The sequence below is a fragment of the Varroa destructor genome, unplaced genomic scaffold (genome assembly GCF_002443255.2).
Source record: "Varroa destructor unplaced genomic scaffold, Vdes_3.0 BEIS01000001.1, whole genome shotgun sequence".
In the NCBI taxonomy this organism is placed as follows: Eukaryota; Metazoa; Arthropoda; class Arachnida; order Mesostigmata; family Varroidae; genus Varroa; species Varroa destructor.
The window spans coordinates 10,650,366-10,674,146 of NW_019211454.1; the positions used below are offsets into that span (position 1 = coordinate 10,650,366).

The 23,781-nt window shown below is 39.5% G+C and overlaps 3 protein-coding genes and 1 long non-coding RNA gene across 12 annotated transcripts; 2 read left to right on the forward strand and 2 right to left on the reverse strand.

Moving 5' to 3' along the window:
• Positions 1 to 206: 206 nt before the first annotated feature.
• TfIIB (transcription factor IIB) lies at positions 207 to 13,969 on the reverse strand. Of its 4 annotated transcripts, none has more exons than XM_086977621.1 (8): positions 13,858 to 13,969; positions 3,753 to 3,860; positions 3,242 to 3,375; positions 2,802 to 2,968; positions 2,363 to 2,485; positions 1,995 to 2,129; positions 1,437 to 1,535; positions 207 to 1,174 (listed from the first exon to the last, which is right to left on the reverse strand). In XM_086977621.1, the coding sequence occupies exons 2-8, from the start codon at positions 3,788 to 3,790 to the stop codon at positions 1,013 to 1,015; spliced, it is 858 nt and encodes a 285-aa protein (XP_086833747.1). In that variant the 5' UTR covers positions 3,791 to 3,860; positions 13,858 to 13,969; the 3' UTR covers positions 207 to 1,012. The 4 variants fall into 4 exon arrangements, with proteins under 4 accessions (XP_086833747.1, XP_022644743.1, XP_086833746.1 ...); XM_022789008.2 differs by lacking the exon at positions 13,858 to 13,969 and adding an exon at positions 5,918 to 6,015; XM_086977620.1 differs by lacking the exon at positions 13,858 to 13,969 and adding an exon at positions 5,586 to 5,852.
• LOC147758245 (uncharacterized) lies at positions 6,228 to 8,011 on the forward strand. Its single transcript, XR_015319262.1, has 3 exons — positions 6,228 to 6,501; positions 7,149 to 7,214; positions 7,871 to 8,011. It is a non-coding gene; the product is annotated as an uncharacterized LOC147758245 (long non-coding RNA).
• Positions 8,541 to 13,223, forward strand: LOC111255292 (retinol dehydrogenase 11-like). Of its 4 annotated transcripts, none has more exons than XM_022817095.2 (8): positions 8,541 to 8,680; positions 8,868 to 9,035; positions 9,355 to 9,494; positions 9,639 to 9,754; positions 11,321 to 11,432; positions 11,663 to 11,832; positions 12,180 to 12,386; positions 12,839 to 13,223. In XM_022817095.2, the coding sequence occupies exons 2-8, from the start codon at positions 8,888 to 8,890 to the stop codon at positions 12,948 to 12,950; spliced, it is 1,005 nt and encodes a 334-aa protein (XP_022672830.1). In that variant the 5' UTR covers positions 8,541 to 8,680; positions 8,868 to 8,887; the 3' UTR covers positions 12,951 to 13,223. The 4 variants fall into 4 exon arrangements, with proteins under 4 accessions (XP_022672830.1, XP_022672829.1, XP_086833744.1 ...); XM_022817094.2 differs by having other exon boundaries at positions 8,552 to 8,691; XM_086977618.1 differs by lacking the exon at positions 12,839 to 13,223 and adding an exon at positions 12,526 to 12,815 and having other exon boundaries at positions 8,552 to 8,691.
• On the reverse strand, positions 13,219 to 22,616 carry LOC111255291 (insulin-degrading enzyme-like). Of its 3 annotated transcripts, XM_022817093.2 has the most exons (6): positions 19,444 to 22,606; positions 16,403 to 16,515; positions 15,582 to 15,744; positions 14,770 to 14,953; positions 14,328 to 14,460; positions 13,219 to 14,054 (listed from the first exon to the last, which is right to left on the reverse strand). In XM_022817093.2, exons 1-6 carry the CDS (start codon positions 21,698 to 21,700, stop codon positions 13,866 to 13,868), a joined length of 3,039 nt encoding a protein of 1,012 aa, XP_022672828.1. In that variant the 5' UTR covers positions 21,701 to 22,606; the 3' UTR covers positions 13,219 to 13,865. The 3 variants fall into 3 exon arrangements, 1 of the variants encoding a protein (XP_022672828.1); XR_015319256.1 differs by lacking the exons at positions 13,219 to 14,054; positions 14,328 to 14,460 and having other exon boundaries at positions 14,812 to 15,081; positions 15,481 to 15,744; positions 19,444 to 22,616; XR_002675412.2 differs by lacking the exons at positions 13,219 to 14,054; positions 14,328 to 14,460 and having other exon boundaries at positions 14,816 to 14,953; positions 15,481 to 15,744; positions 19,444 to 22,616.
• Positions 22,617 to 23,781: the final 1,165 nt, after the last annotated feature.

A 23,781-nucleotide genomic window follows, 5' to 3' on the forward strand; every position in this document is an offset into this window, starting at 1 on the left:
TGTAAAGCAATCGCGCTCAGCAGGTTCCGAAGTATCTGTGCCGGTTGCTCGCCCTTAAGGTGGACGTGCGATTCGTTCTCAACAACAATACCAATTCATCGCTTAATTTCTCTCTCTCTGTCTCATCTAAGGACGCCAGCAGTTCAGTTATATCTTTGAATAAATAAGGTCCTCTTTTCACAGACTTGATGAAAACATTTGCTCAGTGAAAGTACACACCACACTTTTATTTCATATTTAAATAATATTTTATAACATCATTCAGTGTGTTTTTATTATTTATTATATATCCAAATATAGTTCAGTGTACAGTTTAGTGCTCATTTAGACGAAAAATCATTTATAGCAGCAAAGATATCGTTCTGTTAATCAGACCGTCACTACTTTACTACAAATACACGGGGCATATATAAATGTGTCCCTCGGGACACATACAAATCGGAACTACCGCAGGTTCATATGCATACGAATTTCAGTTAATTCAAATATAACTCGGGAGAGATCAAGTCAAGTCGAATCACTTTTTTTTTTGTTTGTACTGAAAACAAAAATTTGGCCAATGATTTCGTTATCTCACAGCGAAATGCTACTTCCCAAAGATTGTTACGAGATCACTCTACATTAGAGCTGTGATCGTAAGGCCAAACCAAAGGTAGTTATTAGGTAGGAGGATATCGAATGCATTTACCTTCTTTTGTCCGACAACAATTGTGTAACGTATCTTCCTCTGGATACTACACTGGCTTCGACAGCACAAAGGCATTATGTCTTTTAATTTATCTTACTTATTGATACAGTAAAAAAAAATCGTGTCTTGTCCTTTACAATAAGATCATGCCATAATTCAACATATGTTCAGCCTCATCTAGCAGCGGCATTTGTGTGCCACTTAAGTTCGCTTTTCCATGCGTTCTTCTTTCGTTTCGGTCTCAGTCGACAACTTCCACGCGCGTATGTGAGTTGTAATTGTAGCAGTAACCTCCCTCCAAACGGAAAACGTCGCTCAGTCGTTCTAATTAATGGGCAACTGTTCAAGCGGTGTGTGGAACTTAAAGTCTTCAGGGAAAAGCTGGGCAGCTTTCGGATACATTTGCTTATAACTCTGGCGGATTGTTACTTCAGCCACGCCGGCGATATCACCGATGTCTTTTTGTGATTTCTTCTCAGCAGACGCCTATAAGGATAATAAATAAATTGGAGTACATAAATTTTTTATTCAACTGACAATAGGAGTTTTGCCTACATGAAAATGCGTTGTTTTTTCTAAAACATTTTAGTGCATTGACAAGTCTTAAATCGATACACTTTTAAAAACTTAACATTTGCTTATTGCTGACACCTTCAAATATTTCTGTGTTCAAACACTTTAAAATGAAGTTGGAAAGCTAAGCAGTTATTTAAAGCAAAAGGATCAATAGGAAACTGTTTCGACTAACTTGCGAGGCCATATATATTGCGGCTGCAGCAACAGAGATTGGACTCCTGCCGGCAACGATATCCATTTCAACAGCTTTCCGGGCAATATGTGTCGCAGCCTGAATGGACACAAATGTACAACGTCCTAATGTCAAATATACTAGTTTAAATATGAGAACGTACAAATTCCCTAGAAATACGTATTTTAATATATATATATATATATATATATACGTATATATATATATATATATATATGTATATATATATATATGCAATGAACTATATAATTAGTAAAGTGCTTACGAACGCGTAATGCGTGTAAGAAAAAGAATATATACAAATGTGAAGTTTTTATGTGATTCTGGGACAAATTAAATTTCAACAGTAGAATACACGAGACTTGCGTGTCTATCGTATATTACTTAAAAAAAAGATTACAATGTTTCTCGAAAATACGTAAGAGTGCTACTATTAGAACTCAAGTGGCAACACAAGTTATCTACCGAGGTGAAAATTCGATAGAAACACATCGGCACTTCAAGAATCTGGATTTCATTTAAAATTGACTTATGTACCTTTTGTACCGACGGGGGTAAGGCGAGATTGGAACAAAATCTGGACATGAAATCGCCAGTTGTGATTAGCTCCACTGAGGTTTCCAAAGCTTTTAGAATTAGCTTAAAACACCGACCAATTTCCTTTTTTGATACCTGTGAAATAATGTACATGCAGTATGATAAAAAAAAAAGTTCGTTAATTACAATAATTCAAGCTAAAGAGAAGTTTAAATTTCTTGTGCCTCAATGCTAGAACGGGTTCGGGCATAATGGCGTTATAATGGCAATAAAGTATTTAGTCACACTCAGTGTCCCTTTTTGGATACTTTGGATACCTCTCCCCCTGACTTATTCCTCCACATATTAAAATCCCAGAATAAATTTGCCTTTGAAACAGCGCAGATCTCTTTAAACGTTCGAGGTACTCCTTCCTGTCGACAGGCAATGTAAAGGCACGCTGAGGCGATAGCGTCATTTGAGCGACCTTTTAAACTGCGGCCATCGTGAACCTACAAATCGATTCCAGCATGAAGAATAATTATAGTGCTAAATAAAAAAAAATCATCAATAACTTGCCACACATACTAACAAAAATCTTATAGTATAATTTTCGATCTCAGAATTTCAAACTGCTTCGAATTAGGCTGTCACTAGATAAATCGGCATCAGCCTTAGAATGAAGATATATACGCTTTCAATTAGCATATTTAGGAAAACAATATACGGTTGTGATATTTATTGCTTGCCATTCACTCTTATTAAGAAAACGTAAACAGCAAACATGACATCATATACAGCGCACTGAATTAAAGGACCTACACAGACCTGTTTAAACAGCAAATTACTTCGATCCATTATTGTCTTTGGTAGGTTAATGCGATCGCCCATAGCTGATATTTCTCGGAAAGCGCCAATCAGTGCTCGATCCGATGCACTCATTGTTTTTCGGTTTGCGTACTTCGCGTTGCCAGATTCATCGAACGAAGCATCTCCTGTAAATCATTCATAATCAGCATATAGCTACAAGAATTCGTTCTTAGCAAATTTACTTACTAATAACACAGTTGGTTAAGGATAGTTTCCTTCAATTATAATTAAGGCATCAGTTTGATGTGCGTTTAATTTGTACTTCATCAATATGCAGGTACGTAAGCCAATATCATTTTCTCTCTTTTCTTAAACTTAATCCAATTATTCCGGATATTGTATAGAACCTACTTATTTTCTTCGAGCAGCATCCCCATTACGTTCTTACCCCCCATTACCTGTTCCTCGTCCGATTATTGTGCTGAGATCGCTTCCTCCGAGAAGCGGATTTTCGGCAGCTCCAACACGAGTCGGATCGTTCGAGGACTTTTCGTTCTGGAATACTCGCCATTCTGTGCCAACATCGACAATCCTAAATATCCGCACAAATTTTAATGCTATTGTTTTTCATAGAGGATTAATGCAAATTATTTGCTGCGGATCAGAGCAGAGTGTCGCTGCCCTACCTATGATAACTATTAATCAATGTTGTCAAACGTAACAAATTAACCTAATCCATGCGGATTTGTTCCAGGCGCTGAAACGATCACATGCGTTCACAAAAGAACATTCATAGCCACAGTCTGAGCATTATGTACAAAAAGTCTGGGCATCGTTTTAATGGCCGTCTTTATTATGGAGTAAATTATCTAGCATTCGATTAACTTGTTGATTTCGTTAACCATATCTGCCTTTGGTCAGAAGATTATTTACCATTGTTCCACGGCTATATTGTGATTGAAATGTTACCTGTCCCCTACAACGAGCCCACACTGTGGGCATATCATATCCCCTGCCCGATAGTCCTCGATTAGGTTCGCTCCCGGATGGTCTGGACAAAACACACGAGCGGCCGGCCTGAAACATCAAAAAAGTTATGAGTGATTAAAAAGCTCAGCCAGTGTGATTGTTATTCGCGAAATCGAACATTATTTTTTTCTGTGCTGTAAAAAAAAAGTATCACGAACTATTATGGGATAGAATATTACAAATGCCATATCCACAGAATGGAAAAGAAGATACTGTGTAAACCGTAGCCAGCTTGTATCTTCAGTAGCCACTTGACTTTTGAAGCATTTTACTGTGCCATAGATTGATAAATGCGGCACTCATAAAATCGCACACCTTAGAGTAATGATTCGATGTTTTGGTAATTGTTGTCTAAGGCAAAGGAGCTACTCTTAGTTACAAAGAAACATTGCGGGGTCCTTCGCATGCCTGTTGACGTTCTAGGAAATACAACCCACAGTTTGTCTTGAGTAATATATGTCTGGTAGATGGTGCGTAACGAGCTCCATCTAGAAACTCTGTCTAACTTAGAATATATAGGGCACTGTTTATATGGAAGCACTACGGCCACTGTCACTCGGGAAACCTCTTATTCACAATATGTTTGGTTAGAAGAAAATTATCAGTATAGTACTTAAACACTGCATAAATCACTACTGTAAAATTGCCATAAGTTAAAAATTGTACGCATCACTTACCGCCGGACTGAATAAGTGTAATTTTATTATAAATAAAAAATAATTCAGTTAGCTATTTTCGCTGCCACATTGTTGCAATTCTGTGTCTACGACAAAACGGAAACAAGATGAATTACAAAATATTGCCGCATAATACTGTCACATACGATGTCTACAGTCGGAGTTAAAAAAAACGCAGTATAGCTCAATGTACTATGCGTAGCATTATATTACGAAATATCCAAATAATATAAAAAATTACCCAGAAGCCCCACTTTATATAAAACGGAGTTTATGGTTGTTTGTGTACGCGCATAACGAATTTAGTATGGAATAAAGTAACCAATCGTTCAAGCCTAGTTTTGCTAGAAAAATCTTTTTATTTTAAGTTGCTTAGAACAACCCAACTGTGTATTTTACTCGAAATATAATATATACCATTTGATAGAAAAGTCTATCATTCATGAATAATAATAACGGAAATCGCATCTTATAGTTTGCATTGCAGAGTTTGTCAAATATGTAGAAACAAACAGGTGTTGCATCATGCAAACACTGCCAGCATTGTTGAGGCTTCGCAGCGAACACATAGGCCGAGTTAAAGCTTTATTGCAAATATTAATAGTTAAGAATAGATGCCATTATTTTGACTGGCTGTTGACCGGTGTTATCTCAGCACATATAACCACTTAACACAATCTCATGACTTCATTATAATCAGTTCTGCCTTCCAGCGCCGGGCGCGACATGGCAATATTTAAATGAGAAGGAAGTCAATGGAATAATCCTGCATACGTTTTCCATCATCGCTACTATAATAACAACATTATTTTTTATTTATCCTAAACGATATTATGGGAAAATATCTCTCTGAAACGAAATATAAATTTTTACCAGCAATGGGTTGCCGTTACATCTGCAGCACATTTACGCCGCCTTTAGAAAAACCAAAATGTGAAGAGACTCGTAGAATCGAGGAGATGATCATACAGGATGTTGTAATGATACGCGGCTTAGAAAACAATTATACGTCCAAGCAAAAACAGAAAATTTCCGGCATTATTGCATTGGAATGGTCCTTTTATGTCTCTCAGAGTTTTTCTTGTAACAGAATTACCGCGCAGCAACAGCGTCCGCGAGTGTGACGAGCCATGCAAGTTTTACTTGCAAATTTCGCAGTACACTTTAAGCTGACCAGCCCGTAGAAACTATGCTTCTTAAATAAAAACCCGAATCGCGGCTTCAGCTACGCACAACAAATGCACCATGGATCTATAGTAAGCAGGAACAACAATTAATAAAACTATCATACAGTCCTTAGCTAAACATTTGTAACAAACTCAACTGTGCCATATTATCCTACAACAACGAGTATAGGTAACAGATGCGCGCGAAACTAATCAAATGTAAAAAAAAAACAACAAAAAAAGAAAACAGGATAGAACGTACTTCGACGAAGACGCCATGTTGAGGTCTGAAATCAAATCTACCAGACAGGTGACTAAAACACAGACACGCTCTCCCCTCGCGCAGCCCCCCCTTTCCCATCTGTGCTTTCTGAATCATTGCCGTGTATACGTTGAGAGGAAAAAGGTTAGTTTAAATAAAATGTCCTATGTTGCCAAGAAAACTATTTCGAACAGAATAGATCACAAAAGAAATGTTCACGTCTGTACGAATATGGCATTCGTTCTCTGCAGGTGTATTCTATCATTTAATTGAATCCCAGAACAGAGACACGTTCAGTAGTTGTGTCTGTATAGTATTTCGAATGTCAATATTTTGATGCGAGTGGTTGTACTAGCTAATTATTTTTTTGGGATAAGGATCATAGCGTATGTTTCTGCAGTCGATAATAGCTACGGTAGTTTGTAGAGATTTAAAAAAAACACTCACATAGCTCAATACGGATAACCCCCGTATAAGTGGCAGATAGAAAATTCTATTCATCGAATCGTTCATTCTATAGAAAACTAAACAATAGGAAACTTTTTCTCTTAGCCCAAAGCTAATCTGCCCATATGTCTACAAAGGTATTCGACTCAGTATATATATATATATATATATATATATATATATATAAATTACAACTCGATTACATATACGTTTAGATTTCCGCAATGCTGAAAATACTCGAATCAGTGAAGATTAAAAATCAGGCAGAAAACAGAAAATATTTTGTGTGTTATTTCATGACCTGAACGCATTGACGCGACATGCTTCTTCGCAGGAGACTTTTTCCCTATATTTTTACGACAATATGTGTTATTTGCTTCACGTTGTTTTTGCGAGGTCACCTTATTCTAATGTGTAAAACGCGTGTCAATTGAAAGGCCCAGGCCGTAGATTTGGCGCTGACTTTCCGTTCTCTTAAGAACCCGTTCACTGGTGCTTAGGTCAAAGTGACAAGTAACTATGCAATGGACTAGCTATAACAAAGTTTATTTTACGAATCTTTTCATTCCTCTGTAAAGCATGTACATAATATGAGCTTACTACACTACATAACTACGCGTTGAGGTCTGATGGAGACGATGTCCTGTTTTCGTACTGTTCGATTCGAATGAGACCTATGTGAAAGCTTCTAGGAATCGAAACTGGTGGCAGCAACCTTACGCTTTGATGCAGCAAGAAGGTTTGCATCTGCATTTTAAGTTAGTTTCTTCTGCTTCTTTGACAGGTATACGGATATTTTTGTCGATGTTTCATTACGATAAGCACGTGACTCATCAACTGACGTTTTCAAGTATGTGGATCTATTGAATAGCCTTTCTTTTTGAAAACAGTAAACTATGTGATATTGCTCCAACAATTTCATTAATATAACACATTTAGTTTACAGTGTTTTCTGGGTCGATGTGTCAGGTGGCCTATATTGTATCAGAGAAAAAAAATTCCCATAAATCAGGAAGGAGCGGTTTGCATCCGAATAATCTGTGCTGTCTCTTGCTAAAACTAAATACTGGACCTAGGTTTTCTCCATAAGTTTGTTCATCATAAAATATAAAAGTACTGAGTAGGTCGACACCGCAGATATGCATTCAAAGAGACCGAAGTCAACTGACACATGATAATAGAGAACATGTTTATTTAGCAAAAGGCACCCGGAAAAACAACTGTGATAAAATTTTAGGCTTTATCACCATTGTTTATACCAACTGCCGTTCTTGTTTACTTTCTCTATATAAATTACGAGAAAAAACTGTTCGTATTTAGACGCTATTCGTTTTGTCCATATCTTATAGTTTTCATTTGGTGAAGCGGGCCGCACGGTGTATTAGCAAACTCTGTTTTACCCGGTGCCCACATCGTTCTGATGTTGAATTTTTGGGTTCGGAGCGGGGCACCATTCCGGCTCCAGAGAAGGGCGTACAATTATGTAAATATAAGTGCAAAATTCAGTCAGGACCATCAAGTGGAAACGCCGTCAATATCAGGGGATTGTCACGACAGCGCCGAAAAAAAACGGCCAAAATTGCCTCCGGAAGTGCCTAGCCCGGACGAATGCTGCGGAACCGGATGTAACGATTGCATTTTTCTGAGGTTTGTCCGGCTATTCGCTGACTTCTTTGGAAAACTTTTATATGCTTTCAAATTGTTGGTTATCATTATGTGTACCATAACATATGAACAAGCTTCAACGATTAAAAGAAAGGTTATAGGCTTCATCAGAGTGTTTAAATCAAGACTGTTTTTGAATTGCAGATACGCCGAGGACCTGCTTGATTATTATAAAGATGGTGGCGCCGTGGCTCTCCAGGAGGTTTGTAGATTTGAGGAATAAGACAGTCACAAGATATAAACGCTATAATACCTTGAACAAAAGCACAATGACCAATTTCAAGTTTATCTCAACCGTTCATAAAGGTAATTCTTCAAGGCACTGACCTTTAATAAATACATCTGAATTTGCTTCACACGTGGATTTTCTGCCTTTTGACAACCTAATAGTTTGTTCTCCAATGTAGTCGGCCTTGCATTATGTGATAATTGTGTTGCCATTGTGTCACCTCAAACAGTTAACTGCACCAATAATATGTATTTTTGTCTGTTATAGATTGATAAAATTGCGGATCTAAGTGTTCGAATGTTTGTGAAGACTGAGATCGACTTCTATATTGGCCTCGACGAGAACATGCGAGAGGTTATGAAAAAGTCTCGAAAGAAGTAAACGCTGAAACAGCAAGCGTAGCTAGCCAACTGTACAAACTGGTATATTTCTGGTATGGTATGATATTGATATATTTCGTATAAACGTTTCGTGATAATAACATTAGAAATCATTGTACAGTGGAACTGATACACACTAGCCACAGACCGTTGTGAACGCTATAGATGTATGATTTGGCTATAGAAAGTGCTTGGAGCAGGACCACTAACTTTCTTCGTTATCACACAGGGAATTGACTTGAACGAGAGATGTTTCCCCTCTTGATAGTGTTCAAAGGGTTTGCCTTAGGTCTGGCGTTATATCTGTTGCGCTGGTGGAGAGCTTCTCAATGGGCCATTTTTACCAAAACAGCTGACTGCTCCAAGAAGGTTTTTGTTGTAACAGGCGCAACATCAGGTAAGTTATCTACAGTAGATAATGTTCCTTAACTTCATCATGAGACTGATAATTCTAAATAGATTTTGGATTGGTCATCATCATTTTGTTAAATATTCATTTTTTGATGATATACTTGCTGTTGCGTTACTTGGCTCAAGCCTTACCTAGTAACTCATGTATTTATATACTACTAATAATATGGTTTGTTATTCGGGCCAAGTGTTCCATATGAATCACTGGGTAACGCCACCGAAGTATTTGTTTATCCGTGACGAACCGTGAAAATTCATATAAGGCGTTATCGAGTTTGTTAACAAACATCCGGGTGCGTTTACAGGGATAGGCCGTGCTACCGCCGAAGAGCTGGCGGCACGTGGGGGCACAATAGTTATGGCGTGCAGGAATCTTGATCAGGCAAAGAAAGTTGCTGATTATCTAATGCGAACATATAAGAGGTCTCGCATTCTTGCGATAAAGGTAACTTGACTGACTAATTATACGCTCAGCATAAAAATTGACATTTTCAAATTTACACACATGTATATATACATATAGTTAGTATGAAGCAATAGCATCTAAATACCAGTCGCCATCTGTTACATTTTCCTAAATTCCGTTTAGCTGGATTTGTCTGATTTCGATTCAATCGACGCATTCTGTCGCACCTGTAAGGCAAACCTTCCGCGTATAGAAGTCCTCGTTCTTAACGCAGGAGTGGCATTTTGCCCATACCAAAAGTAAGTGATTGTTACCCAATGAGCATGATGATTATCAAACAGACTGTATTCAACGGTACATATAATTCTTTTGACACATGTGCTTTCAGTAAAAACAAATTTGGATAGAATAGCATATAGAGCGTTAAATAATGATGAGACTTCTCGGCCTACCCTGAAATCATATGTTGGAAAATTTAAACACCAGAAAAACAGGATTATCCCGTGCGGCAGCAGGAAATCCTTGTTCGTGGAAAAATTGCCAGCATCTTCGACCCCCACGCTTATCTTAATAAAGCACTTACCGGTATAGGGTAAATAGAATTACTCCATCAGAAGCTTTTTAGATAATGGCATCTTTGGACGAAACTAGTACCAACGAGTGAGGAGGTCGGCAATAAAAGAAAAACGACGCGTTCCCGCTGGCTTTTTGCTGACGGGTGCTATTCAATGGGCGTCTTCGCCTAGGCTACTTCCTGCAAATTTGACTGAAGCCATCCTCCTGCTCATGATCTCGAAAACCTTATCAAAGCGAATCTAATTAGCCTGCCTCATGGTGTAACCCAGTCAAAAGAAGTGCCTGCTACAAATTGCTGTTTTTGTCCGTTCTTACAACAAGTAAGTTTACTGGGTTTTTGGTGGCCACAGCGGTACTGTCGTGAAAATAACATAAGTTTGGATGAAACCGCTCGCTAATACCATGCGTGCTCGATTTAACTGGACGAAATCAACCGGGCTTGGGCAGCCTTTAATTTCAGTATTTGTGGGTCTCAAAACGGTTCCTGACTCAGTTCTTCAAATGATTTTGTCGATGATACTGGCCAAATATAATTTTCTATGACTCAATGCGGACGAGACCTGGCCAACACGCACCACCTTATATACAGGCGACCTAGTCATCTTTGACTACAACCGGTTTCAGGTACAGCAGAGCCTGGCTAAGCTTTATGCGGCTTCTATAAAGCTTGGAAAGTTTATTTATCAAATGAAGGCAATGCCAATTAAGTTAAAACTTGGAGAACGTATTGACGCCCTCAAATATGGCGATTTCTCATTCGCTTATGTAAACGAATTCCCATATCTTAATATGTTTTTACCTAACAATGGCATTTACTTCTTAACTCACGTCATCGAACGATGCCGAAAGGCACTGTCTGCCGTAGTGACGATTACGAATCCTCACCTATTAATCACCGCCACCAACCTTCAACTTTTCAATTGAAAAATTCGCAGTTATGGCCGCCTGCGAAGTGATAATTATTTGGGAAACGTAAAGCAGACAAGCCTTGAATTTCCAAAGCGTTTCAAAACTTCTCACCCATATATATATATGGGTGAGTGAAATGACAAATTTGCTAAAGTATGTTGATTGATTTGATTCGGATTGAATTAAAGCTTTCATTATTATTTCTTATTGTTTATGGTCTGGCACGCTTTGTTTTTCCTTGGCGTACAATAACATGGTCGTTATATGGCAAATGGATGTTGCCACTGATCTTTCGTAAAAGTTCCCCCAAGCAACAACTCTTTGGCAAAAACAAACAATCATGCGCTTTTGATCTCAATATTGATAGTTGATTTTGACAGGACTCGTCAGGGATTGGAGCTTCAAATGGGAGTAAATCATTTTGGGCACGCAAGACTCACTATTGGTTTGATGTCGCTGTTGAAGAGAAGCCCGGAACCTCGCGTGATTCAGGTAATGTAAAATTCATGCTAGTCGATCTTAACATATCTGCATGTGGTTGATGGTGTTTTTCTATGTCTAATTTTACTTCATCCCATACCAATCGCATTAACATAGAGGTTTTCTCAGACATGTTTGCGAAGATGCGACAACGAAGGGTCAGATCCTTATTCGCTGTCTTTATATTGGATAGGCTCAATTTTGATCTAATGAGCTAAATATATTATGTATCGATGGAACAGGTGTCATCTAGTCTTTACAAAAAGTCTAATCTCCCAGATCGACTTGCGGCACTTCCGGATGAGGCCCGTGTAGAGGACCTTTGTTATCAGGAAGACAACTACGATAAAAGCCGGGCGTACGCAGATTCGAAATTGGCCGGCATGCTTTTCATGCATCAGATGAGTCGGCGGCAAGTGCATGCCATAAGTTTTTTCCATTTTGTCACAGCAACAGTTGTTCTAAATAGAGCATCAAACAACATGGACATTAACTTAATCAAATAATAAACGCTGGGATTACGTTACCAGTATATAATCTGTTCTTCTGAGATAATCTATTCTTCTCACTGCAGACAGAAATGAGCAGTAATTAAACAAGTTACCGTAGAGCCGGTTATTCGATGAAATACAGACAACGTTGCGATTTAGTATTTTTAAGCCCGTTAAATTTTTATCCGAATTGACTGTATTTCGATGTAGACTTGTTTATTCTCTGTATAAGCAACTAATTATAAGATTCTTATAACTCTCATTGCAGATATCCAGCTATTCGTTGGTATTCAGTTTCGCCGGGCATCGTTAACTCGAAATTGGGCAGGCATCGACCAGCAATGTTCTACATGATGTGCCTTCCGCTTTATATTCCGTTTGCCCTTTTGGCCGTTCGAACGCCGAAGCAAGGATGTCAAACGGTCTTGTTTGCTGCTCTTGATGATAAAATTGATACCCAATATGGTTACTACAGGTAAAGTAAGACACGTTTATATATTAGGATGGTTGTTAATTCGCTTACGTAGTCTTTGATTAAAACTCAAACTATTCGTTTTCACCTTCATTGCACTCAAACCCAACCCTGTTAGAGTTCTGATTTTAAATATCCTTAGGTGTCCTAATGCATTGTGGAACAAGAATGAGATCTGTGTCAGAAGCGCCACTTCTCGCTCATCGATCATAAGGATTTAATGTACTACTATCGCGCGCTATCGGGTGCTACGTAGTCGAACCGAAAAGTCATATGACGTTGAACAGCCAAATTAGAAAACGCTACGTTCTCTGATTATTATATAGTACACAACTGTAACTGCTTGGTATATTGATTTACGGAAGCATGCCCGTAAATCTTTAAAATACTATAGATAGCAAATAATTTCCAAAAGCAGAGAACTAATCATTTGCTTGGTCTGTCTACATTTTTAGGGATTGTCGTTTAGAAAACGTGTCGAGTCTATTAATGAACTCTAACCTGAGCGAGAGGCTCTTTCAAGCAACGCAGGAGATCTTTAATCACTGTGATGACATTGCCGAATGAAGAAAGCGGACGCGCACTATAGATTACATAGTGTGGTTTCTGACTATAGAATACAAAGATCAAAACGGGTGGTAATTGTGCCCTCTTTTGCCTGAAAAATATAGCTCAAGTTTTAGTAGTAATTTACAATAAACGCCGCATCTACAAGTAGAAATAGGGTTGTGTTTCTAAGATAGGCCAGCATTTAGCATAGTTTGCCTTCGTTTGAGCCTTTTGACAAGTCCTCTAAATTTAGCGAGTTAAGCCAATAATAAAAACACGTTCTAAATTGTATTGTTTTACAGTTTTCTTCTTCGAGTTTGTTTATTGATGATTGTTTTTATTTGGTCAAAAATCTGCTTCTCAGAATGTTTTTATGCAGTATCTGTACCTCTATGATTCTTTTCGTTATGTACGGGTGAATGGCCAAGTGTGTATATGACAGACCCATGTGCATCTTTCTATGCAGCACACGATATATATGCATCTGAAGATGACCTGCTGGTGTGATGAGATATGAGATGACTCAAAGCGTTGTCAGCTCTGGCTGTTTGTGCTATAGCGCAGTAAATTTGTATTTATTTTATTTTGTATAGACTCTATACAGTACGAGCCTATCGGTAGGTTTATCGCACTGTTAGGCTTTTTCCCTTATCTACTGATTTAGCACCGTACTGCTGACGCTAGGCATATAAACATTAATTATAGTTTATTTCTCTACGTGTCAAGGTTGAGTTGATTTTCTATATCAACACTTAGTTGACTTAATTAGGAACACATATCTGAACAGAATAAATTATTTTAGATTTTTAGGGAATAAAATTTAAGCCAATCGCTTCATAAAACCTGACGAACTGCATAGTGCCTCCCAATGAAACGATCTAACTTTATCTTCTTATAAACAACGATGTATAAGTTGAGCACTCACTGGCATCTCTATGCATGTTGTCCGTAAGGCCTAATTTTTTCGCAAAGTTCGTCCGACTCTTCCTCCTGCAATTTCAAGGTCGCTTGAAATTCTGTGAGGCTTGAATAGAGGGTTTCCTGTCCATCGAAACGGGTCACACGGACTTTCTGATCATCGGGACCAGGCGTCCTGGTGGGAACGATGTGAATTATCAGCACCTGTGAATTTACAGGACTGGTTTTACGCTCATATACGTATAGATAGATCGGATGCATAATTTTGCCAGTAACAAAAAAGCTTAAATATATCTAATCTCGGTAGAGCTGCTTGCTCTCGCAAAAGTACAGTCTAAACTGCTAGAGTTCGAATGTACCGCGAAATACAAACATAAAAAATAAACACTAATTAGAACTAAGATAACGAGTAGGAGGATTGGAAAATTTAACCAAGCATGCAGTATTATAGGTACGGTGAGAGGTAAAATAGAACACCTTCGCTCGTTGGGGATTAACGATGTTCCGTTCGTAAAATTCGATGATTTCTCTACGGCTTATAGTGGCTGCTAAAGCACCTTCTTCTTCCGAACGATTAAATCGACACGTCTGGTAGATTTCTGGCCAGTACCTGAACACGAATATACAATATGTTGTACAAATAGGAAAAGGAGGATATTTTATTTATTTGAATAAATGTTTCACTCAGTTTAATTTCTTGGTGAGGAAAATAGAAATTATTATGCAAACTAAACCAAGAGTATTGTTTTGTGTTTGAAAGTACACTGTTCAAATCCTTGCATTAGTGCGTAAGAAAAATTGACGTATGAGGTACGTGCGGATGACAAAATAAACTACCTGCGTGCAAGCAACACGCGGGCAAGTCGCCTCAATATTATTTGTCATTGCACCTAGATAATTTCCGTCTTTGGTTACGTACTTTTTCCCATAGTCAACTGACATAAGCTTTTCGAGTTTTCTGTGGACAAAAGCTTCTCGGTAACCTTCGAAGGTCTGATCGTTGAGACCAGCCAGATGCTCTTTAACATGGGTGCGCACAAAGTTCACGATGCGTTGTTCCACGTGCGTCACGTTTGCTCCACTCTCCACGCTAATCAAAAAACCTGCGCTCAGCGTCAGATTCAAATTAGCAAAGCAGAGGCGAATATTAGACGATGGACGGTTAGCTGTTCGTTGTTCTTGATGTATGTAGCAGTTGCAAATTATCAATACGAATCTCCAGGCCAAGAACCTAAAATTGTTTGCTTGTTGAATGATAGCGAAGGTTAATGCTTTCCTTAGATATATCAAAAATTCGAAACGTAAATTGAAAAATCTCAATGTGGTTTATTTACATGTTCTAACTGCGTATATATTATAGATACGGAGCTTAGTCAGGTGACAACTCGTTCCTCTAAGAGGGGCGTATGCGAACGCGTCGTAATTAGGGAAGTTAAAAAGAGGACCGCCAGATACGTACTTCATCTGAATGTAATCGGTCCGTCTTCCTTACTATAACTAGCAGCAGTATTTATCGCAAAACGGTATATTATAACATGAACAATGTAACAGTTCAAAAAGCTTCTAATAAATGGCATGCCTCACAATCCTCGGCATCGAGAGGAAGTTTTATGACAAGAAAATATTTTACCTGAGCTTTTCTTTTACAACTTCTTAAGCATTCTGCCCCCTTAACTAATTTTGAGATACAGTTTCAATCATCTGTTAATTTTATCGTTGCTGGTGACACACCGTGTGAGTACATGGTTTTCTTCGTGATACTATTAACATTGTATCCGAGTTGCTCTTTCGTGCGTAGCACGTTTGAAGTTTGATCAATTAGGATTAGCCCGAACAGCTCAGCTACCAGCTGTCTGCGTATGTTGTTTGCCGTTGGGCCCACGTCGTAGAACACCTGTCGACCAATAGGATGTGAAACAAGAACTCGTCATAGGCTACGTCTGGTGTGGCGTCACGCGGTACGTTTGATCAGACGGTACCTCGTGACTGATATTTATACCTACGATATAAATAGGGGAATCATGGATGTTGTGTTACCGTTAGTTTGCAAGAACAGTCTGCTCTGGGTGGACTAATATACATGGAAGTATGCACAGAAGCAAAATTGCTTCAGACAGCCATTTTTTCTGAAATGCAGGCGTACTCGTGTTAATGCGCTTTTCCTTAGCGTTATATGTCACATAGAAAAAAGCACATTTAGTTGCTTAATTAAGGTGTTTTCTTAAATCATTACATATTGCCATGATCAAGCTTGCATGCATTCCAGTTCGGTTATACAACGACCAGCATTGATTATAAAACGAGTGGATACTCGGATTTATTATTATTGTCGTCTAAGTTCTCGTTACCAAGATAAAACTGTTTTTCTACTGCTACGTCTATACCTATAGAATTCATAGGTAGTTAACTAGGATCACCCAATCTTATTAACTTTGGAATGCGCAAAATATTTTATAGAGTTTGTTAGATAAACGTAGTTGTCTGTTCACAAAACAGAATTGTGTACAACAATAGAAGAGAATACTAAGCTTGAAATTGAATGAATACTTTACCTGTACGGAATTGAGGGGTTGTTGTTCAATTGCTTCCGCATAATGATATGTGTACCCCTCATCTAATGCGAATTCGTGGGTGGGTGTGATTCCTTTGAGAGTCAACGAAGTTTCTAGAATAACATCAATAAAAATCAAAGATATTTTAATTAGAACTCGATGTAATGTCATCCTATGGATAAATAGCTAACACGATTTGTTCGCTTAGCTGTAAGTATTATATCCGGTAAGTCAATTATTTTAGTTGATCTTTTTTCTAAAGTGCGAGTCATGTAAAAACAGGAGATTCTGAGGAATTTGAGAGACCTTGTTTCTTCAGCAGAGATGTGTGTATAAACAAGATTTTCAGCTCGGGCTTTTTGAGTGTTTACGAATACAGGAGATATTCTAGTTACGTTGAACTTCTTCACTTATGTTGAACAGGGTTTCGAAGGCAATAGAAGGACGCTTTCCACGAATATAGTGATATAAGATCACAGATGTAACTTTTGTTGTTCAAGCTCATTGAAACTCATCTCTTGTGGATATGCTAGTGGTGTTTGCATAACCCAGAGAGCTACGGGTGGCTGGCTAACCATGGACAGCAAGCGGTAACAATAACTGCTGACCAGGTCTTTTTGTTACCTTAACTGTTGCCAACATTACAGTGGCTTGAGCTCTTGGTCCCTAAAATCTACCAATGCTAAAAGTTGATTGCTTACATGTCACTAAAATGTCTAGGGTTGTGGCTAATTTGTTAACTGCACCAAACTATCTAAGTTGCAAGCACCAGGTGGCGTTAATTAACGTGAAAGTTAAATTTAGCTTTAGTTAAGACATCCATACACAGACTGCCCAAAGGTAATTAGATGAAAGCAGAATCCGTTTTAGACGATTCATTATTCGATACTTCGGAGTAGTTTCAACTTTAGTCAAAAAATGGAGTTTATATAACGCGTTCTATTTTTTGGAGCTGCAGTTTACTACTGTTTGATCCTCTTGTGTATTATGTCGGGCAACTTTGATCATAAGTTATACGAGCCTGCGTTTTCGGCTTAAAGAATTTAATTTCTACAGAAAACCAATCGCTCTTAATATTGGGAAGTTTCGATTATCCCAGCATTGAAACGGAAGCGCATCAGCAAAAATACCAAATAATTACAGGCAATGGCGGTCGTCTAATTTAAGATAGTAACACCAGTCAGGCATAAGCAATTGTTTGTCCTTAAAGCGATAACGTTTTTTTTCTGGATAATCGAACCAACCTCGCGTTACGTGTGCGAGCTTGGAAATACTCATTTCAGAAAAAAGGACGAAAGGTGGCGTGTCCGAATCAAAGACGGACCCGTACAAGCTATAAAGCACAAACATAACCCAGGATGCAAAAGAGGCTTCATTAATTGACCACACGTTTTTCGATGTGCTGCCAGCTAATCTCACAGATACAGTGTTATTCATTTTCCTGTTTAATGTTTAATAATAATTGTATATGTTTAAAATAAGCGCATTTTTTTCATACCGTATTTAGGACAATTAAATAGTTATTATTCTACAAAATGTTTCCGTCCTGTTAAGGCGGAAAATGTTAAATAAATTATATGCGGGAAAAGCTAGTACATACTATTAAGCACTCCCGTTAATTTAGAAAATTGTACTTAATATCAGTATTTCACAAAATGAATAAAAATCTGCGATCTGTCTAAAGAAGCCATAATAGATGCACGATACTCTGCAGATTTTTTTTTTTGTTCTTTCTTTGCAAATAAACGTGCGCGATAATTAAGCATATTTGGACATGTGGGTGTATGTGCTCTTTTAAGTAACGTAATGGTAGATAAAAACACCTATAAGAACGCTTTCGAGTTTGAAGTTGTTTCTGGGTAGTCGGTTGGCTATAGGAGTTTCTAATAAAAGCCGTATGAATACGTCCGAATTAAAATGCGATAATCCAATACGCCACATAATTATATACTTAGCTACAGCAATTAACAACGTTGTCTTCTGATAAAATTTAAAAAGTATGTAAGAAGGGTAGGGCTACATGTGCCCTAATTTGTTTACTACTGTCGTTGAAAGTAACTGGTGCCGTGACAACGAACGATGTTATCATATCTGCACATCTTTTAAAGATTTTCCTATTAGGTAACAAATTCATTGTAATTGATTTATTTTCAACAAATAGTCAGTTAAAGATAGTTGGCCCACGCAGTCCCAAAAATGGGGTTATATGGGCCAGGTCTGGGACTGTATGGAAAAATAGAAAATGGTTTTTCTCTTTTTGTAAAAAGGGCTGTGCTTATTGCTAGAATTCCTATGTTTTATAATCATTTATTTCCTTGTTAGGCAAATCTAAGGTTAGACTAGGTTGTACTTGCCACTTACAGGTCACTTTGTTAATTTGATTTCTCTGTTAACTCACATCCGCGGCAGGTGACTTAATACGTATTCGAAAAGCAACGGCCGTATATAGGTTAATGTAACGACTTTCATAAAACGTAACTTGTTTCCAGTTTGTGTCTAAAGGTGTTTTGAGATAGGCGAAACTGTGATAGTAAAACGAAGCTGGTAATTTGCCTTTTTACCGTTTAATAAAGATTCGATATGATACAAAAAATATTTTACATATATATACCTCTAGGTCGATATTTTAGGATTTAATTGAATAAGAAAATGTATTAACGCAAGTTGCACTAAGTGCGCATCTCAAAGATTCGAAAATTTTAACATTATCATAACTTAAAATCAGCGTTCCCGTGATAGAAAACCAAACTCGAGTTCTTTATGTAACCGCTGTTTTCTATAGCCTATAAGGGGTGGGCAGAGAATAAAAAACCTCCCCTATATTATTTTTCTGCTTGTCGGTCCCCTGTTTTTTCTTGCTAAGTGAGAGTTAATAAAATACTCTTAACTCACATTTCAGCCGTGTACTTGTAGGGTAATTGTTGCATCCTCTTGGGCTGACGACACACGCACAAAGACATATGGCCAAACTTTTATAGTTGAAATAAATATCAAGCTTTGATTTCAGTGAGAAAATAATTGTGAATCGATTATGATGTTACCTTGAACCAATTGCTTGATCGCAGCAAACATGTCCAAAGCCGTATCCTCATGGACGTTGCCGTGCACATAGGTGATTGCAGTCAGCCTAGAGCGCATCCGATTAAGTAAGTCCTGAGTATTTTCAAGGGTACATCCCTCTAAGTGTTGTAACTGGTCGCGCCAGGTAACGTTGAAATCTGCATGTAGAAGGCGATCGCGTATTTCCGTCATCACCGAATGATAGCGTCGCGCTGGCGAAGCTTTGAGGACATCCTTGAGCTGTTCTTTCGCCATGTCAAATGTCGTGCGATTGATCGTAAAACGTTTGAGTTTATCAAGCACACTTTTCAGAATTTGCAATTGTTTCTGATTGTATCCATTAATTGAAATGACGAGGCCGTTGAGAACAGGAACGACATCGATCTTAGAGCCGGCCATTCGCGCGGCTCCTAATTCCTCCTCATTAGCCTCTAGGTAAGTTTTGGCGATAAGTGCCAATCTCACGATGTCGGAGCTGCCCCGCCTGATGATATCGGTTCGGTAAATGACGTAAACCATACTTTTTGGCGTTTCGAAGGCATCATTTTGTAATATCCAGAGCCGTGTACGATTGTCTTGTCGGAGCAACACTGGTTTATTGCTGAATTCTGGTAAAGCACGATGAATCGGAAATTTGTCAGGAATGAACTGATTTGGCGGAGGGATAGCAAACTCGTGCTCTGGACGAGGCTGAGCTTCGCTCCATTTTTGTAGTTTTTTTTCGGGGATTACCGAAACCGAGTAGGAAACGTTGTACAACGGCTCGACTTTCAAATTTGGCTCATCTACAAAACTCGGCGATTGTAATGTTATTCGGCAATTGTACGGTGAGAGATACGTAAGTAGATTTTGAATCTGGTCGGGTCTGTAGTCGTGTACAAGCCATTGGCCGGAGATTACATCATCCCACATTTCGAACGTCCGCAAACGATCTGCGATACGTGCGAAATCGGAAAGCGGCAAGTGTGGCCGAAACTTGAAGTTGAGTTGTTTTATAAGTTTGATGTCATTGAACACATGTTCCTGTGGCCCAACCTTTTTATGAAAAGCAATGTAGGCAAATAGGGTTTCGACAATTTCGTCAACTCGACCAAAGCCATATTCAGTCAGTGAGAATGTTACACGAAAGATACTGAAATTTCGAAGGCTTGTCCGTCCCTTAGCGAGAACGCCAGTTACTAGTGATTGCGAGTGGAGGTAGGCATAGAGACTGCCCGGCGTCTTCGGATTCAGTAAGCCCATCGCAACGTACACATCTGGTTGACTCCGATACAGTCTAGCCATCTCCGGAATTGGAAAGACAATCTCTAGCGTCGTGTGCTCAAGGGCTGGCACAATATGAATCAACAATCGGCTCGTGTTGACGAACGGGTGTGTGGGCCACTCCGGCACTGAGATTTCACCTCGACGAATAGGCGACAAATAGCGAAGTGCCAACCGTTGTAATTCGTCGAGAGATTCTCGACCTTGAATCATCGTACTCATCAGCTGTCCGACATAAAATTTATTATAGAATTTGCGTATTTCAGCGACAAGCGTTGTGTTTAGTTTGCGCGCACCTGCGTACAACGTGTCCTTTGTTCCGGTAGAGAACTTTACAAACGGATGGTTGGGATCAGCAGTAACCTTTTCCACCTGAGACTCTCTCCACAGTTCCTCTTTCATATTTTTCTTGTGCTCGTAGTCTACGGCGTGTATCTCCCTTTTGGCTGTCTCTTCAGGGAAAAGTGGGTCGACAATCATGTCAGCGAAAATGTCCAACGATTCACTCAAATACTCGGCATCCACCTCGTAATAGTAGCAAGTCGCATCATTAGTGGTGAACGCATTCACCTGGCCGCCATGACCATGTAGGAAGCTGAACACGCGATTCTCGTCCGGATATCGACGACTCCCCATGAACACCATGTGTTCCGTAAAATGTGCAAGACCCTGTAATTCCCATGGGTCAGACATAAAGCCGATCATTATGCAAAGAGCGGCACGCGCCTTCTCCACGTTAGGGTCCGATGCCAAAAGAACCTTTATGCCGTTGGCAAGATCAAGACCTCGGTACACATTTTTATCGGTATCCGGTTTCGTTGTCACTTCGGAGACGCGTAAAGCTGGCGGCCATGGGTTTGTCGGTTCGACGGCGGGTAGCACGAACCGGAATAGCAAAAATACAAGCAGCGGAAGTGAACCAACAAGCGCCATGAGAAGCAATAGCACCGAAGCGCCAGGCAGCCTCGACATCATCAGAACACGACTTGCCAGGACAATCTGGTGTCGTCTTCCTACTGCTAGTTCCTGCTGCTACTACTTTCTATAATCCTGTAGAGGCTATTACTGCGATTGTTGTAGCGGCCGCCCCCCTGCGGTTTCGATTGAGGATGTCGCTGACGTTGACTGAGATTCGTTGCGTGACAACGGCGGAGATCGCCGCAAGAACGGTCCGACTGCATAGGATTCTAGCGTGTATCGGTACGTCAAGACGGCTATCCCGCCGCATACAGCGCGGGTAGCTTCTATTCAAGCTGTAAGATTAGACAAAGCGCGCCAGGTACTCGTGGCACCGCCGCTGCCATACTCGTGGTTCCACTATGGCAGAGGAGAGTTCGTCGTCTAACGTCAATTGGCTATTACTTAGTGGTCCGGCAGTTGAGGACTGCACTACGCCGAGCAGCCTATCTTGCGTTAGCATTCGCAGATGCTCGAAGGATGCCGATGATCGGCGAATGGGTCGTCGGCAAGAGAACGTGAGAGAGAGAGAGAGAGCGGTTTATTCAGTCGCGAAGCAGAGATCACGCCTCTCCACGACATCGTAAGTCCTCGCGTTTCTCAAGACATTTCGACAGACAGAAACCAATAGACTAACCGATAGAGGCCAACATATGAGCGGCCAACAGGACAGACAGACTGGCAGAGGCAATACGCAGCTTTTGCGAGAGTTTGGGGGATACAGACGGAGCGCCACTATATCAACACATCGTCTACACCACAGCAGTAGCACAACCACAAGGAATGCCACCACTAACACCACAACCAACGCTGAATCACAACGATGCTGCTGCTGATGCTGGTGACGATGACGAAGGCGACAATGGCGGGGGCGGCGACGATGACGACTAAGACAGCCACATGCTATCTAGCACTGTTTATTTGGGAAACTGAACTGACCATTGGTGACCAGTAACATTAGGTGAAAACTCGGCGCTGCTTGATGATCATTTGTTTCACTCGATAAAAGCATCGAACAGATTCAAATGATTTCGCGCGATCCGTCTTCTCTAGCCTACGGCAGTAGCACCGGCTTCTTGCCTCTAAAGCTGCACTCTTCGCGCCTCACAACGAGAATAAACTGCCACCCGCAAGACCGGTAGCCACGCCATGCAACAAGAATCAAGTTCCCATCAGTATATCTATACCATTCGAACTACTACGATATATATATATGTGCTATTTATACTTTTGGTATATAAAATACTAAAGCTAAGATGACCGTATTGACTGTATTGTTGTTAATTTACTACTAAATAACAAAAATTGTTAGGTAGCATCCTCCATCAGTCAGTCAGTGATCGGCGTGTCGTCGCTTCGGTGTAGACACACTTGCATCTTACTCTAGTCCATTGCTGCTGCTGCTGCGTCCGCATAAATAGCGTACATCTGATGGTTTACCATAGGTAATAGGACCATTATTAATACAGCTTAAGGGTAATTTATTTTAATTAGCAAAACTAGATTCGAAAAGCCAGAACCACATATGAACAGAAACAATATAAAAGAAAAAAAAAGAAAATTCGTTCCACCTTCCCCAACGCATGTGAGTTATCTTTGAGGAGACTGACTTTTCTTAGAAATTATGTGTGCGTTGATAATGAGGTGACTTTTTAAGCGAAAATCACGCGGGAAAACATATCGGAGAAATACACTGTTAGACGATATCAGGGATTCGACACTCTTCAGTAAGATATTGAATAGAAGTCTTTACTATCACCCCTTGCACCTGATGATGAAGGTTTAGCCACTGGTAGGATGATCGGAAGCCTCTGACATAAGGTAGCGATATCCTTTAGTCTGCAAGCATTGACTCTCTCGTTGATTTCCCTCAAAGTCTGGCAAATACGGACCACAACCCTTCTCCGAAGTAAGACATACGGTTGGCAAGTTATGTCACTCTTTATTAGATAACAAGTACTTTCTAGTGAGCTCGTAACATTGTCATCCGCTGAACCCTTTCGCTCTTTCCCTCTGAATTGTCTGTTAAGTTTTGCCACTCAGTTCTACCAATTTGAACTCGGAAACTTAACTGAATATAAATTACGATAGATAAAATT

What these genes read in the sequence shown, in the direction of transcription:
- TfIIB (XM_022789008.2), bottom strand. An exon ending in AATAATCGGACGAGGAACAG is followed by an intron (nt 2,969 to 3,241) that starts GTAATGGGGGGT and finishes AATGATTTACAG; the next exon opens with GAGATGCTTCGTTCGATGAA. An exon ending in TACCCCCGTCGGTACAAAAG is followed by an intron (nt 1,536 to 1,994) that starts GTACATAAGTCA and finishes GTGTCCATTCAG; the next exon opens with GCTGCGACACATATTGCCCG.
- LOC111255292 (XM_022817095.2), top strand. Translation starts at nt 8,888, where the DNA reads ATGTTTCCCCTCTTGATAGTGTTCAAAGGGTTTGCCTTAGGTCTGGCG. An exon ending in CGGAACCTCGCGTGATTCAG is followed by an intron (nt 11,433 to 11,662) that starts GTAATGTAAAAT and finishes TCGATGGAACAG; the next exon opens with GTGTCATCTAGTCTTTACAA. An exon ending in ATGCATCAGATGAGTCGGCG is followed by an intron (nt 11,833 to 12,179) that starts GCAAGTGCATGC and finishes CTCTCATTGCAG; the next exon opens with ATATCCAGCTATTCGTTGGT.
- LOC111255291 (XM_022817093.2), bottom strand. Translation starts at nt 21,700, where the DNA reads ATGATGTCGAGGCTGCCTGGCGCTTCGGTGCTATTGCTTCTCATGGCG. An exon ending in GATCAAGCAATTGGTTCAAG is followed by an intron (nt 16,516 to 19,443) that starts GTAACATCATAA and finishes ATGTTATTCTAG; the next exon opens with AAACTTCGTTGACTCTCAAA. An exon ending in GAAAACCATGTACTCACACG is followed by an intron (nt 14,954 to 15,581) that starts GTGTGTCACCAG and finishes CGCTGAGCGCAG; the next exon opens with GTTTTTTGATTAGCGTGGAG.